This window comes from Bos indicus x Bos taurus, chromosome 19 (assembly GCF_003369695.1).
Source record: "Bos indicus x Bos taurus breed Angus x Brahman F1 hybrid chromosome 19, Bos_hybrid_MaternalHap_v2.0, whole genome shotgun sequence".
NCBI lineage: Eukaryota > Metazoa > Chordata > Mammalia > Artiodactyla > Bovidae > Bos > Bos indicus x Bos taurus.
In genome coordinates, this window is record NC_040094.1 from 39,220,838 (window position 1) to 39,242,950 (window position 22,113).

At 34.8% G+C, this 22,113-nt stretch overlaps 1 protein-coding gene across 1 annotated transcript in view; it reads left to right on the top strand.

Moving 5' to 3' along the window:
* SKAP1 (src kinase associated phosphoprotein 1) overlaps nucleotides 1-22,113 on the top strand; it is a 305,979-nt gene that overhangs the window by 85,498 nt on the left and 198,368 nt on the right. The window contains exon 4 of the mRNA XM_027517749.1: nucleotides 11,789-11,905. Within this exon, the coding sequence (XP_027373550.1) occupies nucleotides 11,789-11,905 (117 nt within the window). The remainder of the gene's footprint in view (nucleotides 1-11,788; nucleotides 11,906-22,113) is intronic.

A 22,113-nucleotide genomic window follows, 5' to 3' on the forward strand; every position in this document is an offset into this window, starting at 1 on the left:
GTACAAGGGGAGTTATTACACTTTTTCCTACCTTTGTACATTTTAAAAATTCACCATAATGCAAGAACAAAAGAAAAAATCTAGTTTGAAATTAATAAAAAATGTAATGATATTTTGTTTCTAGTATGAAACCTGGTACATGAAAGCATAAGATACTTTATGTATTTGGACACAAAATACATAAAACAATGAGGGTTTTTTAAGTTTTTGTTTCAAGTTTAATGTTTTATTAAGGAAACAGCATGAGCTTTGAAGTTAGATCTGAATTCGAATCCCAGTTCCTTTACTAACAAGCATTGTGAGCTATAGCAAGTGACATCACCTTCTCATTTACAAAATCTTCTAATAATATCTATGTGTGTGCGTGTGCTGTCCTTCAGTGTCTGATGCTGTGCAACCCTGTGGACTGTAGCCCACCAGGCTCCTCTGTCCATGGAATTCTCCAGGCAAGAATACTGGAGTGGGTTGCCATGCCCTCTCCCAAGGGATCTTCCCGATCCAGGGATCAAACCTGCGTCCCTTGCGTCTCCTGCATTGGTAGGCACGTTCTTTACCACTAGCGCCACCTGGGAAGCCCTAATAATATCTTCTTCACACTTATTATGAGTTGTAATGAATTTTAATAAGATGATGAACTCATGAGGAGTGCTTGCCGCTTGGTAGGCGCTTACTGAAGTGGTAACAAGTATTATGTTTATGTTTCAAAGTAGGGCTATGCAAGTAAATCTATGTATGGAACTTAGGTAATATATATTCACATATCTTTCCATAATATTCATCCATTCCAGCTGAACCCTGGTATAAGGCCATTTAACTCACCATATATATATATATGTACTGGAGTATACGTATATATACATATATTTGTGAGATTTTGTATTTAAAGGCTGTGTGTGCAGACTTTTTGTTGGTAGGCACTTCAGAGGTTAGATTTATGAGCTTATTGCTCTGTAATGTCTGAGACATGTTGAATCGAAGCATGGATGTCACTTTCCTTCTCTTTTCTTACTATCACATACTTGGAGCATGTAGTTATGACAACTACAAGAAGCAAGCCATTAAAGCAGCAAAGAAACACCATCTTAGCACTAAAAAAAGGAGAGAAAGGTTTCCCTTTGAAGTTGAAGAGAAGTGTTTTTGACTTAATGGAGTGTACAGTGATTTTACAAGTTTTATTTATGAAAATACTCTTTGCATTCATGCCAGAAGGTTTTAGCACAGTCATAAGTAGGATTTACACAAAGAAACATAGCCGAAATTTATGATGTGTTTGCAAATGTAAGAAAAAGTCTGAATTTACAATATTTGTAATTTATTGTTAAGTGTCTTTCTATCACTATTCCTGGAATGCTAATATTTTATAAACACAAGTGTTGGTTATGAACCTAGAATATCCTAACCTATACTACTTTTTAAAAAGAAATCTTCCAGAATGTTTTCCATGTCTTTTGGGAATTTAACAGGGGGAAATGTACACTGGACGAATGCTCCTGCCTTTGGCTTTAGCCCAAACTTTTAGCATCAACAATCTTGACAGCTGCTTTTGTGACTTGACTTCCTTTGGACCTTTCTCCCCTTTCCCTATTTGCTACATGTTATACAAATTAATCTGTAGAAAGTGGAAGTATACATACACATTGTTTTTGAATTTAATTACTGACTTTGATACCTTTTCAAATATTTTACTTCCTATACATCTACTGGTTGGGTTTTTCTAGAGTGGAATAATGCAATAATGCATTTTTAAATTAATGCATTGTTTTGCAGATTCTATCAAAGGTTAGTTTTTGTGTGTTTTTGTTTTTTTTTTTTAACAAAAAGACTCACTTTTTTCCTTTCTAACCTTAAAATTTTCTAAGGCTTTGATGTCCTTTGTAAAGTCCCATCTTGGCATATGTGATCTTGAGACACAAGAAAAAGAACTGACTTTCATGCAGGCAAAAGAACTCATTTGAATCAGATGCTGCTGCCTTCTGTATTCCCTATACAATATATTATACGCACAAATGTTCTTTTATAGCATTGTTTGGAATAGCAAGGACTCCAAACAGCCTAAATGCTCTGCAATAGGGGACTAGTTAAATAAAGTATGTTATATGCATTTAATGGAGTGCTACATGGAGATTAAAGGAATATATATGTGTATCATGGAGAGCTCTCCAAGGCATATTGTTAAATGAAGAGGGCAGTTTGGACAGTGCACTCTGTGTATGTGTGTATGTGCACACACATGCATGCAAGTCTGCTTGCTTTTATTTGTATATAGTATATTTTTGGAAGGATACACATGAATCTATTAACCATGGTACCCCTGCTGAGGCGGGTACCAGTGTGAGTACAGAGAGAATCTTTGTTATTTATATCTTTTGGTGCGATTTGAATTTTCACCATGTGCATTAATTATTTTTTGGCTAAAAATTAGTTAAAAGTGAAGTAAGTCTATTTCTGCTAATATGAAGCAACCTCCAAGATAAATGATTAGGAGGAAAAGCAGGATACAAGATAAGACAAGTGCTACCTTTGTTGTTTTTTTTGAACAAAAAGACTTACTACTCTCACAGACACTTGTTATATTTAGACAGAAAATTCATAGAATACCCACAAAACATATTGCTTCTGGAGAGAAGAACCATGAGAAGGGAAGAAAGATGAGCTTTCATTACACTCCTTCTTGTAATGTTTGAAATTTTTGCTCTGGGCATACTTAACTTTTTTATTTAATAAAGCTCACTGTAGTTAACAATACTGTATTGTGTATTTGAAGGTTGCTAAGAGAGTAGATTGCAAAAGTTCTCATCATAAGAACAAAATTGTAGCTATGCGAGGTTATGGATGTTGACTAAACTTACAGTCTTGGTGGAGGAGTCTTACCTGTTAATGTATTTTCAACTCATTAAAAGGTTATGGAAAATCCCCCCCAAATTTCTTAATGTATACACCTATTAAATCACTATGATGTACATCTAAAACTAATACAATATTGTATGTCAATGATATATCAACAAAGCTTGGGAGAAAAAGAAGCACGCCAAAAAACTTGATTTAATACAGTAGCTCTTTTTCAGTAGAATCATGATTTGGTAGTTTATATCCATTCATGTTTTTTCCTTGTTTATTTTTACATATGAATTTATAGGTGAGATCCTGATGATATAAAATAGCAGTATTCTCTGTTGTTTCATGTTTGGAAACCAGTATTACATAAGTGTGGCAAGTTAACCTACCACTTAAAAGTGTACTTTAAAATAAATAATAAAATAGGATCATATAATACCCATGGTAATTGATAAAGAATACCTTTTTACCCTATCTTAGTCTTTCTTTTTGCATGCGTGGTAATTAAAAATTCATAGAACCTCTGATTCTTGTCATTATGTAGATGGCAAAGAAAATAAAGTGATAAATTAATGACTGCTTTAATTTTATTTGATTAGCCTGGAAACTTGTTGAGGAAAAAAACATAAACTATTTTTTCTTAGATAGAATTATCCCTGGATCAATACAGAAAATCAGGTAAAGAGTACAGTTCTGTGTTCTGAACACAGAATTTTGGTATAAATATTAATTTACTTCAGGAATTGTGCCTCTAATGAATTTTCATGGTTTGGACCCAAAGTGTTGAGAGAAATCTCTGGTTAATTTGAATACAACATTTTTGGGGTTTCTGCTTAAAATTCTTTGTGAATAAGCCCTTGGACTTGAAAGCCAGTGAGTTTGTTTGATATCTGGAGACTGAATAAGGTGATGGTTAAGCCCAATTCTCTTATATAGCATTTCACTGTGTTTCTCAGCAACACATACTTCTCTTGGAAACTTGTTTAATAGTTATTGTTTACCAGGAGAGGGTGGGATGATTTGGGAGAATGGCATTGAAATATGTATAATATCATATATGGAACGAGTCGGCAGTCCAGGTTCGATGCACGATGCTGGATGCTTGGGGCTGGTGCACTGGGACGACCCAGAGGGATGGTATGGGGAGGCAGGAGGGAGGAGGGTTCAGGATGGGGAACACATGTATACCTGTGGTGGATTCATTTCAATATTTGGCAAAACCAATACAATATTGTAAAGTTTAAAAATAAAATAAAATTAAAAAAAAAAAAACAGAAAAGGAACTATTAAGTTGTGTACAAGGGGAGTTACATGATATATAAAATAAAGATTCCAATCAGTACTAATACTTGAGAGGTAGAGTGGAAGAACCAATCTCTGAACTTGTCTATCCCTGTCAGCTGACATGCACTTAACACACACTTGCCAGTTTAGAAAGTTCTTGATCACAGTTCATCTCTAAAAGGCATTTCCGTAAACTTAAAAAGTGATACCACTTTTCTTAAGATTAGTGCACTTTCCTTGTTAGTGCTACCCCAATAAAGATGGAAAAATAAAATTTAAATACAAGGAGATACTTTTCCATGTGAAACTTCTGTTCCAAAAAAGGCCAAACATTGAACAGAATTGTTGGTGTTAAGAGGCTTTGGTGGTTAATGTTGTTGTTATACACATACATGTTGTTATTTTCATACATGAACAGGAGTTCCTATTAAGCAGAGGGGCAAAAGGAGGCTGAATTTTGTCACTTTTTGCCATTCCAGCTTTAGTGGTATTGGAGGTCTATGTTACTCACAAAGAAAACTCACCTTTTCTTCAGTATGTTAAAAGATGTTTCACGTTTTCAGGCCTGCTTATCTTACCCATAGTACCTTCTTTATTATACGTTATTTTATTTTTACTTCTTTGTCTTTTGTGAAATTTTCTTATATCTGCCTGTAGACAATGTAGTCCCATTCTTCTTCAGCAGGAGATATTGAAATCCAAGTGGGCTTATAGTGTCCCTCAAGAAGTAATATAAGCTGATTGGGATATGATAGATCCTAGGATGCGTCAGGACAGGGACTAGGTGCTGAGGTCCACTCAGTTTATTATTTGAGAGAAAGGAAAAGAGGGAAAGAGAGCAAGATAAATCAAGTAGTAATAAAATTGCTACATTCAGAGTTAATGACATATTTTTGAGGCATTTCCTACTCTGAGACTTAAGTATGGTGGTGCCAGAAAGGAAATGAGTTCTATAGCTAGGCCAGGTCAAAGCTGTATTTGGGTGTGGAACACGTTGCCTCACTTTCTCTGAAGCAGCATCAAAATATCCAGGATCAAACAAAATCACACAGACATCACTAGAAAAAAATTCAACATATTGATCTGACTAAACCCAAAATGTTGTATTTTTTTGTAAGCATGAGCTTCATGCTAAAAAGTGGTATTTCTTTAAAAAATCACTGCAACAATACTATAATAGGTACATTTGAACCTATAAATCGGACCAGCTCCTTCTTGACCAAATAATTGACCACATTTGACTTTGTTAGTTTCATGCATAATATGACTACTAGTATTCCCACTACTTATAATAAATTATACTTTTGATTTTATAGATTTACCTTGCTGAAGTAAAAAAAAATACTGATATTAATGGCACATGCCATAAATTCAAGTCATTCAGTATGCTTTGCCTTTGAGTAATAATTGTAATTTACAAAGCATGCATATTTGGAGACTGTACAGCTCAGTGAATTAGAACAAGATCTTAGTAATCAGACAAGGCGGGGTCAGAACCACTTATGAGTCACCTGTATGACTTTGGGTAAATTGTTTAATCTCTGGATCTCAATTTCTTTATCTGTAACTTTGGGTTAATAGTATATCACAGGATTATTTTGTAGATTAAATGAGATAGTACCTAAAGGGTCTTGACCCAGAGCCTGTAACCAGTAAGAGTTCAGTTAGCTATTATATTTTTATTGTTACTAGAACTGCTTTCTCCTATAAGTCAAAACATGTTGAAAATTCAGTTGAATAGCTTCATAGTAAGACTTAAACGCTGAGAATACAGTGGAAAACAGAACAATGAACCAATAATGTCAGTTATGATTGCCTGGCTACCATATAATAAATGCATTCATTTTATAGTATATTTACTACATACTACCAAATACCTAGATTTACATGTTTTGAATTCTGTCAAAATCTCATTCCTATTGAAAATATTCAGACTCAGCAGGTCCCATTTTAGTAGCAGTTGAACAATAACAGTGGTGGATGGAATGTGTTAGCGTAAAGCTGGAATGATTGCTGACAGGCTGTAATTTGCTTTATGAAGTGTGCGTTGTCACATATACAATTATCTGGTTTATATTTTGCTGTCAGTCTTCCAGTTTGTTAATGTCCAGGAGTTATGTCTTTATGTGAAACCTAAGAAGGGTTAAAAATCTCAGCATTTGCGGTGTGAGTCAGGGGAAGGAAGGAAAGAGCAGAGGGTTCACACAGTGGCTACCTTTTTTTTTTTTTTTTTTTGAAGAATTAGGATGATGCTACACACTGCAGCTCACCCTACTGGTCAAAATGAAAAACTGCATCATGAAGGATTTTTTTTTTTTTTTTTTTAAAGGAAGGAGGAAAAAAAGAAACTTTTCCATTGGCTCCCCTGGGCATTTTCCTGTCCAACTCACCCCTGACAGATGTAGTTCATTCTGGAAGTATTATTAAACCATGCTGCCCTTTTGGTTGTTGGAGTGATTCTGCTATAAGCATCCAACCTATTTGATTCCATTTCTTATCGTTTAAACCATGCTCTCTCTACAAATGAGATCCCTAAAGGTTTTTAAAAAGTCTGTGATTCTTTGCATGATTTATACAATTAGTATAAACAATATTCCAAGCTAAAAAACAGTCATAGGCTCAATTTATTTCTTGTACATTCAAGATCTAGTTGGAGCAACTTTTTAAAAGGATGATAAATGGAAACTTTCTTTACCTGGGCCGTCATTTGTTCTGTAGACTTAATGACATTCAGTACTATTATACTCACTTCCAGGGCCTTGGGGGAAAAAAGAATATTTATACATTGAGTTATGGCTAGATGTAGGAGGCCAAAAGAAAAAAAAAAAAGATGGGCAGGAAGTCAGGCTGTATAGAACAGAGAAGAATTTGAGACCTTCACTATACATGGATTAATCACAAGAACTAACCATGCAAATCGAAACGGATATTTAGAAATAGGTGAAGCCTCTAAGATGTTCTGTGGGAAACACCATACATTTTCTAATGCATGAGTATGTGCAATATGGTATCTAATTTATAATGGAAGTGTTGACAGAACTTTAGATTTGGTGTTACAAATGTTCTCCAAAATATGTTTACATGTGAATAACACTTCACATATATGGACACGTATGTACTCAATATATTTCTTTAGTCGGTATTATATTTAATAATTTAGGTGAATGGTTATAAATAAGGAATAATAAGCTGAAGTTTTACTAATCTTACCTTAGTTCAGCTTTGGGAACTGCATTACTGGGAAATTGGTCCGTGAAAATCTGGCAGTATTAACGTTATCAAGCATGAAAACTAACTGGATTGGATCAGAGACCTTTATTTATGACATTTTGTTCAAGATTTATTAATTTAAAGAAGGAGCTGTGTATCTCACAGGTTCTTAAGTACTAAATAGAGTCAGAAGTTGTATATTCCCTTTCATTGTCAACAATGAAAGCAAAAACAATGCAACTTTACATTAATTTCATTTTCCTTATATTATCCAGAGATACTTGGTGAAGTAATAGCAAACCCTAGAAAATTTTCAACCATGCCATATAGTTGGTTGCAGATGTGCATAAAGTTTTTATAATATAGCTCATAATTAATTAGGAGAAAAGTAAAAGTTAATGACTTCATAGTACCATGAAAAAACACATTGAGCCTTTGCATATTGAATAAACAAACATATATTTATATGTTGTATTTATTTTTCTTACGGTTTTATGCTTATGTTTTATGCTTTTTTATTTTTTCTGTCTTTTAAAATTTTTCTCTTATTTCTTGGTAAAATCATCATTATGGTTTGTTTTTATCCGCAAATAGTACCTGCAAGTTCAGAATCAGATGGATTTGCTGTGAGTCAAAATAGTTACGAGGGGAGCATCATCATGGCTCATTTTCTCCCCTGTTTTATTTGGAATTGAATTAGGAAATGAAAGTTTTTAGCAGTTTAATTCACTTCTCCATAAAGTTTATGGAGCAGCAACAGCTGGTTGAATTCATGGCAGAAAAAGCCAACTTCAAGTGGCCAAGCTATTGTTTCAGAATTAAGGGAGAAAACTCATTAGCTGTTAATGAAAACACAGGAATAAAAACAAATAGCACAGAAACCCTAGCAAATAATTACCTTACACCTGACACAAAGCTGCTTTATCTTTCTGCTCCAACCCTCAGAGATTCCCACCTTATCATTCTATGGAGCATGAATGAAATTGAGTTTGACTTAAAGGAAAGAACAATAGAGAAGCCATCCTCCTTACAGGCTCCTCAGCACCATACTCAGTGGAAACCTACCACTGAATATACTAAGGGGTGTTTCTGGTGCCCAATTCTTATGATACTTAGGATTAGAGGAGCAAACTACCAGCTAATAGCAGGTGAACCCTTAATTTAGTTCCCCCAGATCTTGTTTAGAAATACAAAAGGAAGGGACTGAAGGTAGTGGATGTGATTAATGGAGATATTGTGTGTTAGAATATATATATCTGGATAGAAATATATTGATTCTGAGCAAGTTGCAATGGGAAAGAGTGTCTCTAGTGGCTAGGGTCTTGCTTGTGAGAAAGCCACTCAAAGCAGGTGGAGTTCTAAGCCCTAATTGTAGAGCTACTGAATGGAAATGTCTGTCACTATGGTTTGTGATCATTTACGTCTGATCCCACTGGACTGTGGTTGTGGCCACTTGTAACTGCAATTCTAAGAGCTGTAGATGAGTCCAGAGATTACTTGCGATTATGTTTTAAGAACAAATTATGTTCTAAACTTCAACAAATCCAAAATGACCACAGTAATTGTTAGTTCTTCTATAAAATTTTTCACCCATGCATCTTGAATAATTGTAATCATTTTAATTACATGGGAGTGTCTATTTATATGTCACTGGCTTTTTTTCTGTGTGTGTCCAGGGGAGCTGGGCCACTTGATATGACACTGAAAACACTTACAGCTACATTTCCCTCATCAGGAACTAATTACACTTGGATGTAAAACATATTTTTAAATGTTTCCCCCACTGCAATCATTTTTAGTACTGACCTAGGCTCTGTTTTTCCTGCATTGAGTTGTTTACCTTTGTTGTCGTATACTTTACAGAGTCATGGTCTTGTATTTAGCACAGAGGTAGCTGTTAAAAGCTCACCTGGAGTAACTACGTTTAGATACCATAGGAATCACATGGAAGTGACTTTTCCATCTGAAGTTAATAATGCATGCATGCATGCTAAGTCACTTCAGTCGTGTCCAGCTCTTTGTGACCCCATGAACTATAGCCAGCCAGGCTTCTCTGTCCATGGGATTCTCCAGGCATGCCAAATCCAGGTAGGTATTTTGGATAATACTTTAAAAATGGAAGCTCTAAATATAACTGAATTGGATCCTGTGACAGGAAAAGGACACTAGTGGGAAAACTGGTGTAATCTGAATAAGGTCTGTGGTTTAGTTAATAGCAGTGTATCAATGCTAATTTCTTGATTTTGACAAGTATACACTAGTTATGTAAAAAGTTGACATTGGGGAAATTGGTTGAACAGTATGTAGGAACTCCTTGTACTATCTTTGCAATACTTAGAATAAATCCACAACTATTCCAAAACTTAAAAGCTCATTTAAAATAACAAAGCAAAGCAAAGCAAAGCCCCTCCTGATTTGCTTTTTTTTAAAAAGCCTAGACTGCTAGAATATGTAAGAGTGGATTTGTCAGATTTCTGGAGCAAGCAGAAAACTTTGAATCTGGAGTGACAGTTGATAAATAATGCCCATTATGTCCTACAAATGCTAAATTTTGCTTGGCAACCCATATGACTACTTTTTAACTGGATCTTTGTTTGACTCAAAAATGTTAAATTCCTTTAATCTCACAGCTCACTTTCAGGTTGCCTGCCAGGCTATACATTTAGATTGCCTTGATAATATCATTTCAGTGGATTTGCAGTGATGTAAAATTTGAGGATTTTAGTCCTCAGTTCAGTATTTGAGATTTTTCTGCTTATAATAGAAATTTCTCAGTAGTACTTTAGCAGAACTATAAGCTTTGTATCTTGATCAAGTAACCTAGTAAAACACAGCATTTCTTCCCACTCTAGCCAGTGACTGTTGTGTGAGGGGTTTGTTTGTTTTCATTTTACTTTTATTCTCCACAACAAACTCCACAGTTTATTTTTAAAGTCCTGTATCTGCAGGTGTTCAACTCAGTTATGGATGTCTACCTATCATTGGGCATCTGTAGAGGAATCTAGATATGATCATCTAATTTATGGAAAGAGAAGGCTACAGCTTTCCACTTTTAATCATTTTATATCCTCCCTATCCTTCTAGTTTAATTGTAGGAAATAAACCTTTAAAGTGAGGCAATACAGATTCTATGTAGGTTGTTCAGTTTCACTGCTCCCTAGTTGAAATCCAGGGCCAAAACTCTACAGTGTTTACTGAGATTAGCATTGGTGATTTCCTTTGGAAATTAGTATTTGAGATAATATTAAATTCAGTTGAAAATCCCCTTTTCATGTTTGTGAAATGAACTGAGCAGCTGTTGGTGTCCTTTTATCAGCAGACTGTACCTCTGTTTGGGGGATTTTGAGTAAAGCCATTTGCAGTGCAGAGCCTTTTCTTCTGGTTTCTGAATGAACTAACATCTTCTTTCTAAACCTTTTAAAGTGTTGTAATAGCATGGGCCACTTCTACAAAATATAATCCACTAGTGTGTCAAAAACGCCCAAAAGAGATTAGCATTATTTTAATTGCCTTATTCAGAATTGTATATACATTACCTTTCATCAAAGCAATTTTGCAGAACAAATATTACCTTCTTAGGGTTTTTAGAATTCCTAAGAGGTGGTTGCATAGGCTGTAAACCAGAATTATAAAGAGAACTTCCTTAAAATTGCAAAACAAGTAGTGATTTAAATTGGAATAGTCCAGATTCTCTCCAAATTTTACATCTCTTATTTTTTAACAAAGGAAAGAATCTTGACCTTGCTGCTGCTGCTGCTGCTAAGTCACTTCAGTCGTGTCCGACTCTGTGCGACCCCATAGACGGCAGCCCACCAGGCTCCGCACCCCGCTCCGTCCCTGGGATTCTCCAGGCAAGAGTACTGGAGTGGGTTGCCATTGCCTTCTCTGCTTGACTTTGCTGCACTGTATTATGTATAGAAGTTTAACTCTTTGTGTAATTTATTCTATTTCATTTGGAAATAGAGGCATTCAGGGTAAAGGCAGTAATTAATGGGATATTTTTATAACTACGTTTTCATTTTAAGTGTGATGGGGAAATTTCTTTCTGGTGGCAAAAGGTCTCCTCACTTTAACAGTTTCTAAGTTCTAGTTAGTTGAATGGAAAATTTCCCATCCAGGTAGGTTGGTTCTATAAATTATTTATATGTTTCTCTTATGTTAATAGATATATTTGGTAAATACCAGAAGGAATCTGGGCTTCCCTGGGAGCTCAGATGGAAAAGAATCTACCTGCAATGCAGGAGACCCAGGTTCAGTCCCTGGGTTGGGAAAATCCCCTGGAGAAGGGAATGGCAACCCACTCCAGTATTCTTGCCTGGAGAATTCCATGGACAGACCATGGAGTCGCAAAGAGTCAGACAAGACTGAGTGACTAACACTGGCCTCTAGAAGGAATCTACAAAGACATTTATTAAGATATCAGAAGTATGACTTTGTTTCTTTCTTTTTTGTCCCTCAGGGGGAGACCAACCTGAAAATTACCTTGGACAGGACAGCTCCGATGATAATCACAGTGGAACTCATGGCCCTTCTTTTACATCAGATGCACCTTTTTTGTCAGATTATCAGGATGAGGGTGAGTGTCATCTTTCTATCTTTAGGATGACCAAACTTTTATACTTTTTGTCCTGGGTCTTTGCCTTTGGTCATTTTCAATCTAGCAGCCTTCAGAAGGTTCTCTGTATTGGTAATCACTCGTTTGCAAAGAACAACTATTTGTTTCATTGTGGTGCTATCCTCCTAGATAATTCAATAGTTCTCAAGTTAATGTACTTAGGGAGACACTAATTCCATATTGGAGCAGGAAGACATCATTATCGATCTTTCTATAAGAACTGTAGCTGAAAAGCTAAGAGACCTTTTTAAGATTGCAGGGCCCAGTTTAACCTTCTTTCATATTTTTTAGCTTCAGTGAAGTTCATGAGAATTAAGAGCATTGTTTTATGATTATTGAATTATTGATATATTGAGGATTATTTGAGACTCTTGAGCTTATCATATTATAATAGGATACCATTTTTACCCATACTCACATCTCTCTGACCATATTGGTGTTGTCTAAGGGGAAGGGAAAATCACAAGGACCATAATGCAGATCTTCCCGGATCTGCATCCATTTCATTTGAAGATTTGGGAATGGAAAGAGTTAAATAATTCAACCCTTATGAACATTATATTAGAAACACATTGGTATGTAATATAGTGGCATGCAAAATATATATGAATTTTTAAGATACACGAATATAAAAAATTTGGCATGGTGGCTGCCGGTTTCTGGCTCAGGCTCAGATATCCCAGGGGTGGGAGTTCACTGTGCCTCTTCTGGCATTTGGCCACTTGAACAGAAGGTTTGATCATCATTGATGCACATGGTTATCTTATCAAAGTCTCTCTTGTGCCTTTGCAGTGTGTGTGTGCTGGGGGGATGTCGAAATGCTACTAAACTGAATATTAAATTGGAAGCTTATTATTCACTTAGGGATTGGGACTAAAGTTGGTAAATTATTCTTTATTTTTCTTTATTAGTCTGTGATCTTGGTATTTATTTTTCTTGCAAATTTCCCTCCGACTTTGGCATTTTCCAAGTGTTCATAATCCCTGCATTCCCTTCTCCTTTTAATTTGTCATTAATTCTTATTTCATCTAGCCGTTTTGGTGATTTTGTATTTTCTTATTTTCGTTGAATTGATAACCACCAAACAGAACTATAGATTCAGTCACACAGAAGCAGTTTATTTTGTTTGAGCTTTGTATCCTAGCTCAATTAGTAATACCTAAGTTTTTACACTAAAAACATCATTTGGGTTGAAAGCTTAATAATTACACTGGTAGCTGATTAATAATTATACAAAATTAACAGTGCAAAACAAAAAAATTTGTTTTGTTTCTTTTTGATCAATCTAATGCTTGACAGAATTAGAACAATAGTACCTCATTAATCCATGGGTCACTTAGTATTTCCAGCTTTCCCAAACACAACTGAGAACACAGTAAGTAAGCCAGAAAGACCTCTAAGTGGAAATAATATATTTAAAATGTTTTCATTAAAAATAGTTGAAATTAAAGAAAGTGATTAGCATTGAGAGATAAACCTATTACCTGGAAAATCCCAAAGCACATTAAAGTTGAAAGAATTCCCAAAGTGTCACTGTTAATAGTATAGGTAAGAATAGACTTGTTTATTTGACTGTAGGATGATAAGATATGTTTCTGCAAAGTATTGAATCTAGCAAAGTGCCTAGTGCCTGATGGATAATGGGCACAATAAATGTTTGTTTCCTTCCCCTGAAAAATAAAGATATGTACATTTCTTGTGAAATTAAAGAGATGCTGATAAAGATGTTAAAATTTTAGGTAAACTTTATATCCTATTTTACTAGATTACACCATTATAGAGAATAGTAACATTTGATATGCTATTTATTCATTATTTTAACAAATACTTATTTAGAGATTATAAGGTAATGCTGAGCTAAGCTATTAGGCAGTAAAAAGTCAAACACAGTCCTTGCCCTCATGGAGCTGACTATCTCATTGGGAAAACACACTATTAATATGTTGACAGATGGACAGATATAAATGCTGATGAGATAGCTACAGTGATCCATTAGGAACAAAAGATTTAAAAAAATTTTATTTATAGTAACATTATTTTAAACACTTGGAATTTTTATCTTTATTAGAAAAATGAAAGATCAGTCCTAAAATTTTTCAGCTTGGTTGCCTTCCAGCTCTAGCCAGATCAGTATCCTAAACGTACAGTTATGCAAGGACACAGTCTGATCCATTTGGCCATAACTTCAGTGATGAGAAGCAATAGCCATGGTGCGTGTCGTGTTTGGGTCATGCTTTTGCGAAAACTACAAAGAGATCTAGAAGAATATAGAAACCTGACCAGGTGCGACAGCATAAAATGAAAACCAAGGTTACATGCTAAACCATGCATAAAAATGAGAGCATGTTGCTACCTAATCACAATTCCTTCCCCTCTTCCTTTGTAAACTGCCCTCAGTCTGAGAATGTCAGGCTATAGCCTATGGAGTGATACCTACAAACAAGAGCATAACCCCATAATCAGGAATGAAAACTTGCTAACAAGTAATAAAATTTAGATTTATAGACTTAGGAAGACATAGTTTCTACTGTATTGAAGGAAAAATTTTTTAGTATGAAGCATTCAATACAGTAACTACAAAAGCCAGCCAACTATGAAGCTCAAAATCTGATTGCTCTCATTGTGCAAAATATACAATGGATATATAATTACAAAGAACCCCCGTGTATATATGGGACTTCGCAGGTGGCTCAGGGGTAAAGACTCTGCCTGCCAAGGCAGGAGATGCTGGTTCAGTCCCTGCATGGGGAAGATCTTTTGCAGAAGCAAATGGCAACCCACTCCAGTATTCTTGCCTTGGAAATCTCATTGACAGAGGAGCCTGGCAGGCTGCAGTCCATGGGGTTGCAAGAACCAGAAATGACTTAGCAACTAAACAACACATATATAAATTTTTTAAAGATGGGTTAGGGAAAGTGTTCTATAAAAGGTTATAGTGACTCCTTCTGGAAGAAAATTTTAAAAATGATTTTAAGTGAAGAAACCAGAAATCTGTAATAATGTATTAATATTATGTATCATGTATTATTACCTTCTAATTAAAGAAAAGGTAATAACTGGTATTGGTCAGATATATCTGGGAAGAAATGAGGAAGAATGTTTTTCGAACTTATTTTTACATCTGGATGTTAAAGGTTATAAAGCATTCTTGTTCTCCAGCAAAATGAAAAGTAGAATTGGAAAAGTAAAAACCTGTAACCATCATTGGAGAAGAGTAAAAATGATTAAGTGAAGAGCCTTTATAGGCCAATTTATATGCTGCTGCTACTGCTACTGCTAAGTCGCTTCAGTCATGTCTGACTTTGCAACCCCATAGACGGCAGCCCACCAAGCTCACCGTCCCTGGGATTCTCCAGGCAAGAGCACTGGAGTGGGTTGCCATTTCCTTCTCCAATGCATGAAAGTGAAAAGTGAAAGTGAAGCTGCTCGGTTGTGTCCGACTCTTAGCGACCTCATGGACTACAGCCTACCAGGCTCCTCCGTCCATGGGATTTTCCAGGCAAGAGTACTGGAGTGGGGTGCCACATGCTACTTGACTTAAAAGAAATTGTAGACTTGTTCATGTACCAGTAGTGGCCATTTTCAACTCCATGCCTTTTCTGAAAGATATATTAAAAAACAGAATATTTTTAAAATAAAGAAAATCAGTTTTTATGGCCTTATTTTTAACACTTCTTAAAAACATTTTTTAATGTTTTGTAATGATAACTGGAGGATTTGTTGTTGTTCAGCCAGTCAGTCGTGTCCAACGCTTTGCGACACCATGGACTGCAACACACCAGGCTTCCCTGTCCTTCACTACCTCCCCGAGTTTGCTCAAACTCATGTCCGTTGAGTTGGTGTTGCCATTCAACCATCTCATCCTCTCTTGCCCCCTTCTCCTCCTGCCCTCCATCTTTCCCAGCATCAGGGTCTTAAAAGACCCTGACTCTTCGCATCAGGTGGCCAAAGTATTGGAGCCTTAGCTTCAGCATCATCCCTTCCAATGAATATTCAGGGTTGATTTCCTTTAGAATTGACTAGTTTGACCTCCTTGCTGTCCAAGGGACTCTCAAGAGTCTTCACCAGTACCATAATTTGAAAACATCAATTCTTCAGTGCTCAGCCTGCTTTATGGTCCACCTCACTTTCCACACATGACTAATGGAAAAACCATAGCAAGTCTACTCATAGTACCCCTGATAGATTTTATATTCAGTGAGGATAAAAAAATGTTTGTTCACAAGCCAGTTTGAGACCTCATTGCTGTGAGTTGTGTGTAAGGCCTGATTTTACTATATAAATTATATTGTTTCACATAATAAATAAACTGCACTTCTTATAGTACTTATGGGATGTGTGAATTAATGATGCAGTGATTAGTGGTAAGTGACCCCTCTGATTAGGTAAACCTTAGGCTGAATACTGCTGACAGCTTTGGAGGAAAATGTGTGTGTTTTATGGCTGCTTGACTTGGAATGTTAGAAAGCTATTGCAAGTTCAGTCATTGGTACCTAGTAGGTTGAAAGAGTTAATGGCCTAAAAACAGCAAGCCATTTGCTTCCTTCTCACTGATGGGGTCAAGCACATTACATTCTTCGTGTGTATTTTTCTTAAATTACATAAACTATATGAACATATTTAGGGTTGTTAGTACCTTTTTATTCTATTATATGATGATAATAGAAATGACTCAAATAGTCCCTTTCCATATATGATTATATAAATAAACATACATACATTCAAACAAGCATTTATCTCATTTTATTTTTATTCTTCAGTTATTTGCTTTTATCTTTATTGCTTGCAGGTATATTTTTCTTTAATAAGACATATGACTCCTGTCAAACCTAACAGAAGTTATGTCTGTGTATTTAGAGTGTACACTGCGGAAGAGCACAAAACTGGTTTCTCTGTCTGTGTTTTGAGAGTCAAAGAATAAATTCCTACTGTAAAACACATACTTTCATGAGCATGGTAGATTTCTGAACAAGTCTCTGTTGGCTTCAGGTGAGTCCATCAGATTTCAGATCATTTGGAGAAATTAAGGACTCAGTGTTGAGTTAACTGTGATAAGGGTAAGTAAGCTGTCACTCAGGATTGCAGTGGCCTCCTTCATGAAGATAAATGTCTTATTAGATCTAAGACATCATGTCGTTTATATAGTCTGGTATAAATCACAGATGAAGATGACAAACTGGGCTTCAAAGTTGACAGTAATTTATATAACTTAAACAAATGATTACCAAGGATTATACATGTTTTGTGTAGAATAAAAAAAACAATAACAATTATCTGTCTATGAACTACTCATTTTTCATTCTTCAGCCAAGCATGTTTGGGCTGTTGGTGCGTATTTAAACTCTAACCTTCTGTCCAGTGCTTTAGTAAAGCACTCTCGCATGTGTTGATTGTTGGATAGCTTCCATAATGCCTCTTTCACTAGGAAAAACTCCTTGCAAACTTAACCCACATTTTAACATTAAAACCATGGCAGTTTAGACATGGAAGAGACTTGGTAATCACCCAATCTAATCTCTGTTTTACCAAAATGGAAACTACATTTTAAAAAGGTGAAGTGCCTGGTCCTATGGTCAGCAAGACAGAATCAGTAAGAAAACCAAGACCTGGGCACAGCCTCCCCTGACCCATACCGTGTACTTTCCTCACCTGCCTGATCTCAGCATGCTTTTCAGTGCGGACCCAGATAGCTTTGCCTGACCATGGGCATTAAGCTATTTTTCAGAAGTTTTAGTCAAGTTCTTCAGACATGTGTGTCTCTCTGGCCTATGTATGTTATCTTCCCAGAATGATTTGGAAGCAGTATTTTATAAAGAATTTCAAAGGGCTCCATAAATTCGGACAATTACAATTGTGAAAAGCATACAATTAGTTTCTGAATTGACTTGACAGAGAACTAATTCATTATCTTTTTTGGCTTTTTTGTCCATGTTATAGATTTTAATAGACTGCCAATGAAGAGTTAGTTATTGAATTCCTATATTGAATGCCCTTATTCAGTTATGAATTTAGATGATGCGTGGAGGATACAAAAAGAAATAAGGTGCGATTCCTTTGGTTAGTAAGTAAATCATCTAGTTGAAGAGAGAAGACTGAACACCCCCACAATAAGGTATATGGTACATAATCAAGTGCTGATTTTGAAGGACTGAGTTTTCAGGAAAAAAACAAAAAAAAACAGTTGGTTGGACTTACAGTAGTTTGAAAGACAGTCAGGATAAGATTTGGCCTTTGCTGTAGCCAACGTGATTTTAGAAATTTTTTCCACACTGGCAATATGAGCAAAAGCCCATTCTTTGAAAGGTCAACATTTATTGAGCTTCTACTATAATTAGTAGTGAAGTAACAGTGGCCATTTTAAAATGTAAATAGTTGATTTTTAAGTGAGTGATTTGGCTGATGAGATTAAGCTTTTTTATATTGCCTCAAATATTTTTTGTTTCTCTCCAAATTCTAAACGAGTCAATGAGTGTAGTGGTAATATGAAAGTCCTAGTATGTTATTATTGAAGTTGTTAGTGTGGTCATTACAGTGGTGGCAAAATGATATACAGTGTTTTGGTTGCTAATGTAATATAGTTATCTGATATATATATACATATATAAAACTGAGTCAAAGGCAGACCATTCTTCTTCAAGCTGCAAAGCCATTGACCATTTTTATCTCAAAGTTTAATATTCACTTAAATGTGAAAGAATTTTGTTTAAGCATAAAACTTTCAGGCCAAGTATGTAGATACATATACTTAATTTATATAGGCATAAATTTTATTTATACTTAATATACATTATGTTTTATATATTTTTGTTGTATATATATGTAAGTGTATATTTAGAGTGATTTCTTCATGCTTTGGTGATCTTTGTTCTTCTAGCCATAAATTCTTTTGCTTTGTCATAGAACTCTGGCTTTTCAAGTAAAAAGTAAATGTTAGTAATGCTGTTTAAAACGATGCTGAAACATGTTAATCTAGAATATTATTGTCTACTATGGGAAGATTGTTGAATTCATAAACTATAATTACACTTATGCTCTACACTGCCTTTCTGACTTTGAGTGACAGGCTTTTTTATGTTAGGCCCTAAGTAGCTTAAACCCAGATACATTAGTCTAGAGGGAAATATTATACAAAGTGGTTTCTCTGGCTTGTAAAACTGGGATTTATAGGGGAGTTGTTCCTTCATGGAAAATTTTCACTTATAGAAACCTTTAGCCAATTATTTGTGGACCCATTTCTATGAGCTGTTAGGGTATAGCTTATATGGTATAGTTTATTTTAATGGAATTCTGTAAGAGATAAGCATAATTTTAATGGTTAATTTTGTAATTATGTTATTTCATAATAATACTCCAGATTTTGTTTTAATCAAAAAAACATAGGGTTAACTGGGATCATGAGCACTCCTTTCTACAAATGACCATTATCATCATTGAAAGACATTTATGAATATCCAAGTACGTAGTTGGGCCTAGAGATTGTCACAGCTTAGGGGAAAAAAATCACTTGAGTTATCTAATCTAGCCCTTCTAATGAATTCACATCATTCTTACTAATATCTCATTTAATTAATTATCAAATATAGCCATTATGCTCTGTATCCTTCCTTTGCAAGACATATTTCCCGCCCAACTATTATTACTAATTTATTCTTCATGTCTAACCTAAACTTTTCCTTCCTTAGTTTCAGGCCATTGCTCTCTTCTATACCATCTTCCGAGACTGGATAATTCCCCTAATTCATTTATATTGTTACCTTTAGAAGATATTTAAAGACTGTGAACATTCATCCCTCGAGTCTTCACTTTTCCAAACTACATAAATTTCAGTTCTCTTAATCCTTACTTCACTCTTCTCCTGCCATACTCTCCACTTCTTGGGCGTTTTATCACATTCCTTGATATTTTCCATTCCGAAGGGTTCACCTAACCAAAAGAGCTGACTAAAGCGTAAAATCTCATATAAACCTCTTGAAGACGCCTAAGTGTTTATTTGATGTTGGTGTTGGTGATCATCTGGTGGGCACACTAGTGTAGTGCTTGCTTTGGCATATGTTGGGATATATGTGTATTTTAATGCCTTAATGTATTATGGCCTGTTGTAATTGAATGTCTATAAAGTAGCAGTTAAAAGGGTTTTATAGACCTTAGAAGAGATTAGAATTCTCTAGCCCCCTCTTGTGGTAAAAGAAAATATTACTTTTGAACTTTTCTGGATTGTTTTGTTTTAAATGATGTCCAAGGCTATAAGATACATAAGTTCTCAATATGTGAATATAGGGAGTGAATCCAAGAATTTAAAAATTATAGACTACTACATATAAAAACTACACACACACACATATATATACATATATATTGTATATGTGTATGTATGTGTGTATGTGTATATATATATATATATATATATATGTTCGAGCACAAACACATACTCAGATCTGAGAAGTTCCTATTCTTTTATTAATGCCCTAAAACCTAAAAGATATTAATTTCTTAACAACTGTCATTTCAGTATATGCTTATTACACAAGTCAGGAGGAGGACAAATAAAACCATAATCTTGAGGGTTTATATTCCTAAATAAATGAAGGAGGCTTGAATATGAATTTTAAACCAAATTTGCAGGTACTTTTTTCTTTTTCATTAAAAATGGATATTGTTAGCATTTCTAACAGATTTAAACAGATATCCTATATCTCCTATAACAAATTAATTTATTAGTTTTATAATATATTATTGTAGCATTCCTTCTGTGAATTTCAGATATATTTACATAAATGTCTAGTAAGTAGCAAACAGATGAAGGGAAGATTGAACTGGCATGCAGATGAATCCAAGTGTATTGCCTATGGAAAAAACTTCTACATGTAGCACAAAATTGTTTTTCTAGGAGGCCATTAAAAGTAACATTTCTGTTCTTCCTTGGAATAGTTGGTCTAGAGATAAGAACCAATGAAGAGTTGCTATTAATATGCCTTACATGGCAATCCAGGAGGTGAAAAGATTAAAGTTAGACACTGCTCCTCAATAGTTTTTTTTAAGCTACTTGAAAAACTTGAATAATGGTTGAGGTAGATTGCCTTTATGAGAGATCAAGTCACATTCTAATGAAAAAAAAATGGGGTCCTGTTTAGCAATTCTAAGAACTCTAGAAATAAATTAGAGACCTGATTTTTAATATTAAATATTTTTAATTTTAAAAGAGAGGATTTAATATTATATTCACTGAGGAAGTACAAGAGAAGAGTGGCGTGAACATAGCAGAACAAGATGAGAAGGGGTTTTACACAGGTGAAATAAGTAAGAATAGCATAATGATTTAAATATTAAATAGAGAACTGGTAGTTTTGACTGATTCTCTTTTTTCTCCCCCATTTGAAGAGATGATAATTGTTTTTTTCAAACAGGGAAATTAATTCACTTTATGTGCTTCTCCCTTAAGATGTACGAATATAATTTTAATCTCAGCTATTTATTAATTTTTAGTATTGACATTCCTCTGAATATCTAAAGACAAAATTTAACAAACCTAAAGATGAAATCTCTTAATAACAAAGCATTTATGGATCTTCATAGTAAAAGTCTAGTTTTTACACTTTTAGAAAAACAATAATATGACAACATTTTTGAGATTTATCTGTAGTCAGGTTGAGGGATCTTATATACCCCTATTTCCTAATCTGTGGTCAGGTTTCTCAGGCTGGATCTGATTTTTTCATGTTAAGGCCATACTTTTCATGAGACAGACTAAATTGTGGAGTTTCTTTAAAACTTTGGAACATTCTTATAATTATGAGTAGAGATGCAGATAATGGCCTTTAGCTATACCTGTGTCTGTTTCAATTAGTTTGGTCATCAAAAAATTACAACTGCTCTTAGGTACATGTTCTTTGAACTATTGATTTTAGATTAAGCATATATATTTTCACAGAGCCCTTTTAAGTGTAGCTTTCTTACTTCAAGATAAGTGTTTACTTGGCTTTTGGAAAAAGATTCATTTTAGAAAAACTGTTTATTAACTCAAATTCATTAATCAGTTTAAGATTTTGTATTCTTGCTTTTAGCATTAAAATTAGGGAAATTAAAACAGCCAATTTGTTGGATGGTTACAGTTAATACATTGTAATATAGAAACTGTTTGCAAATATTTGGCTTTGTAGCTATAAGGAGGT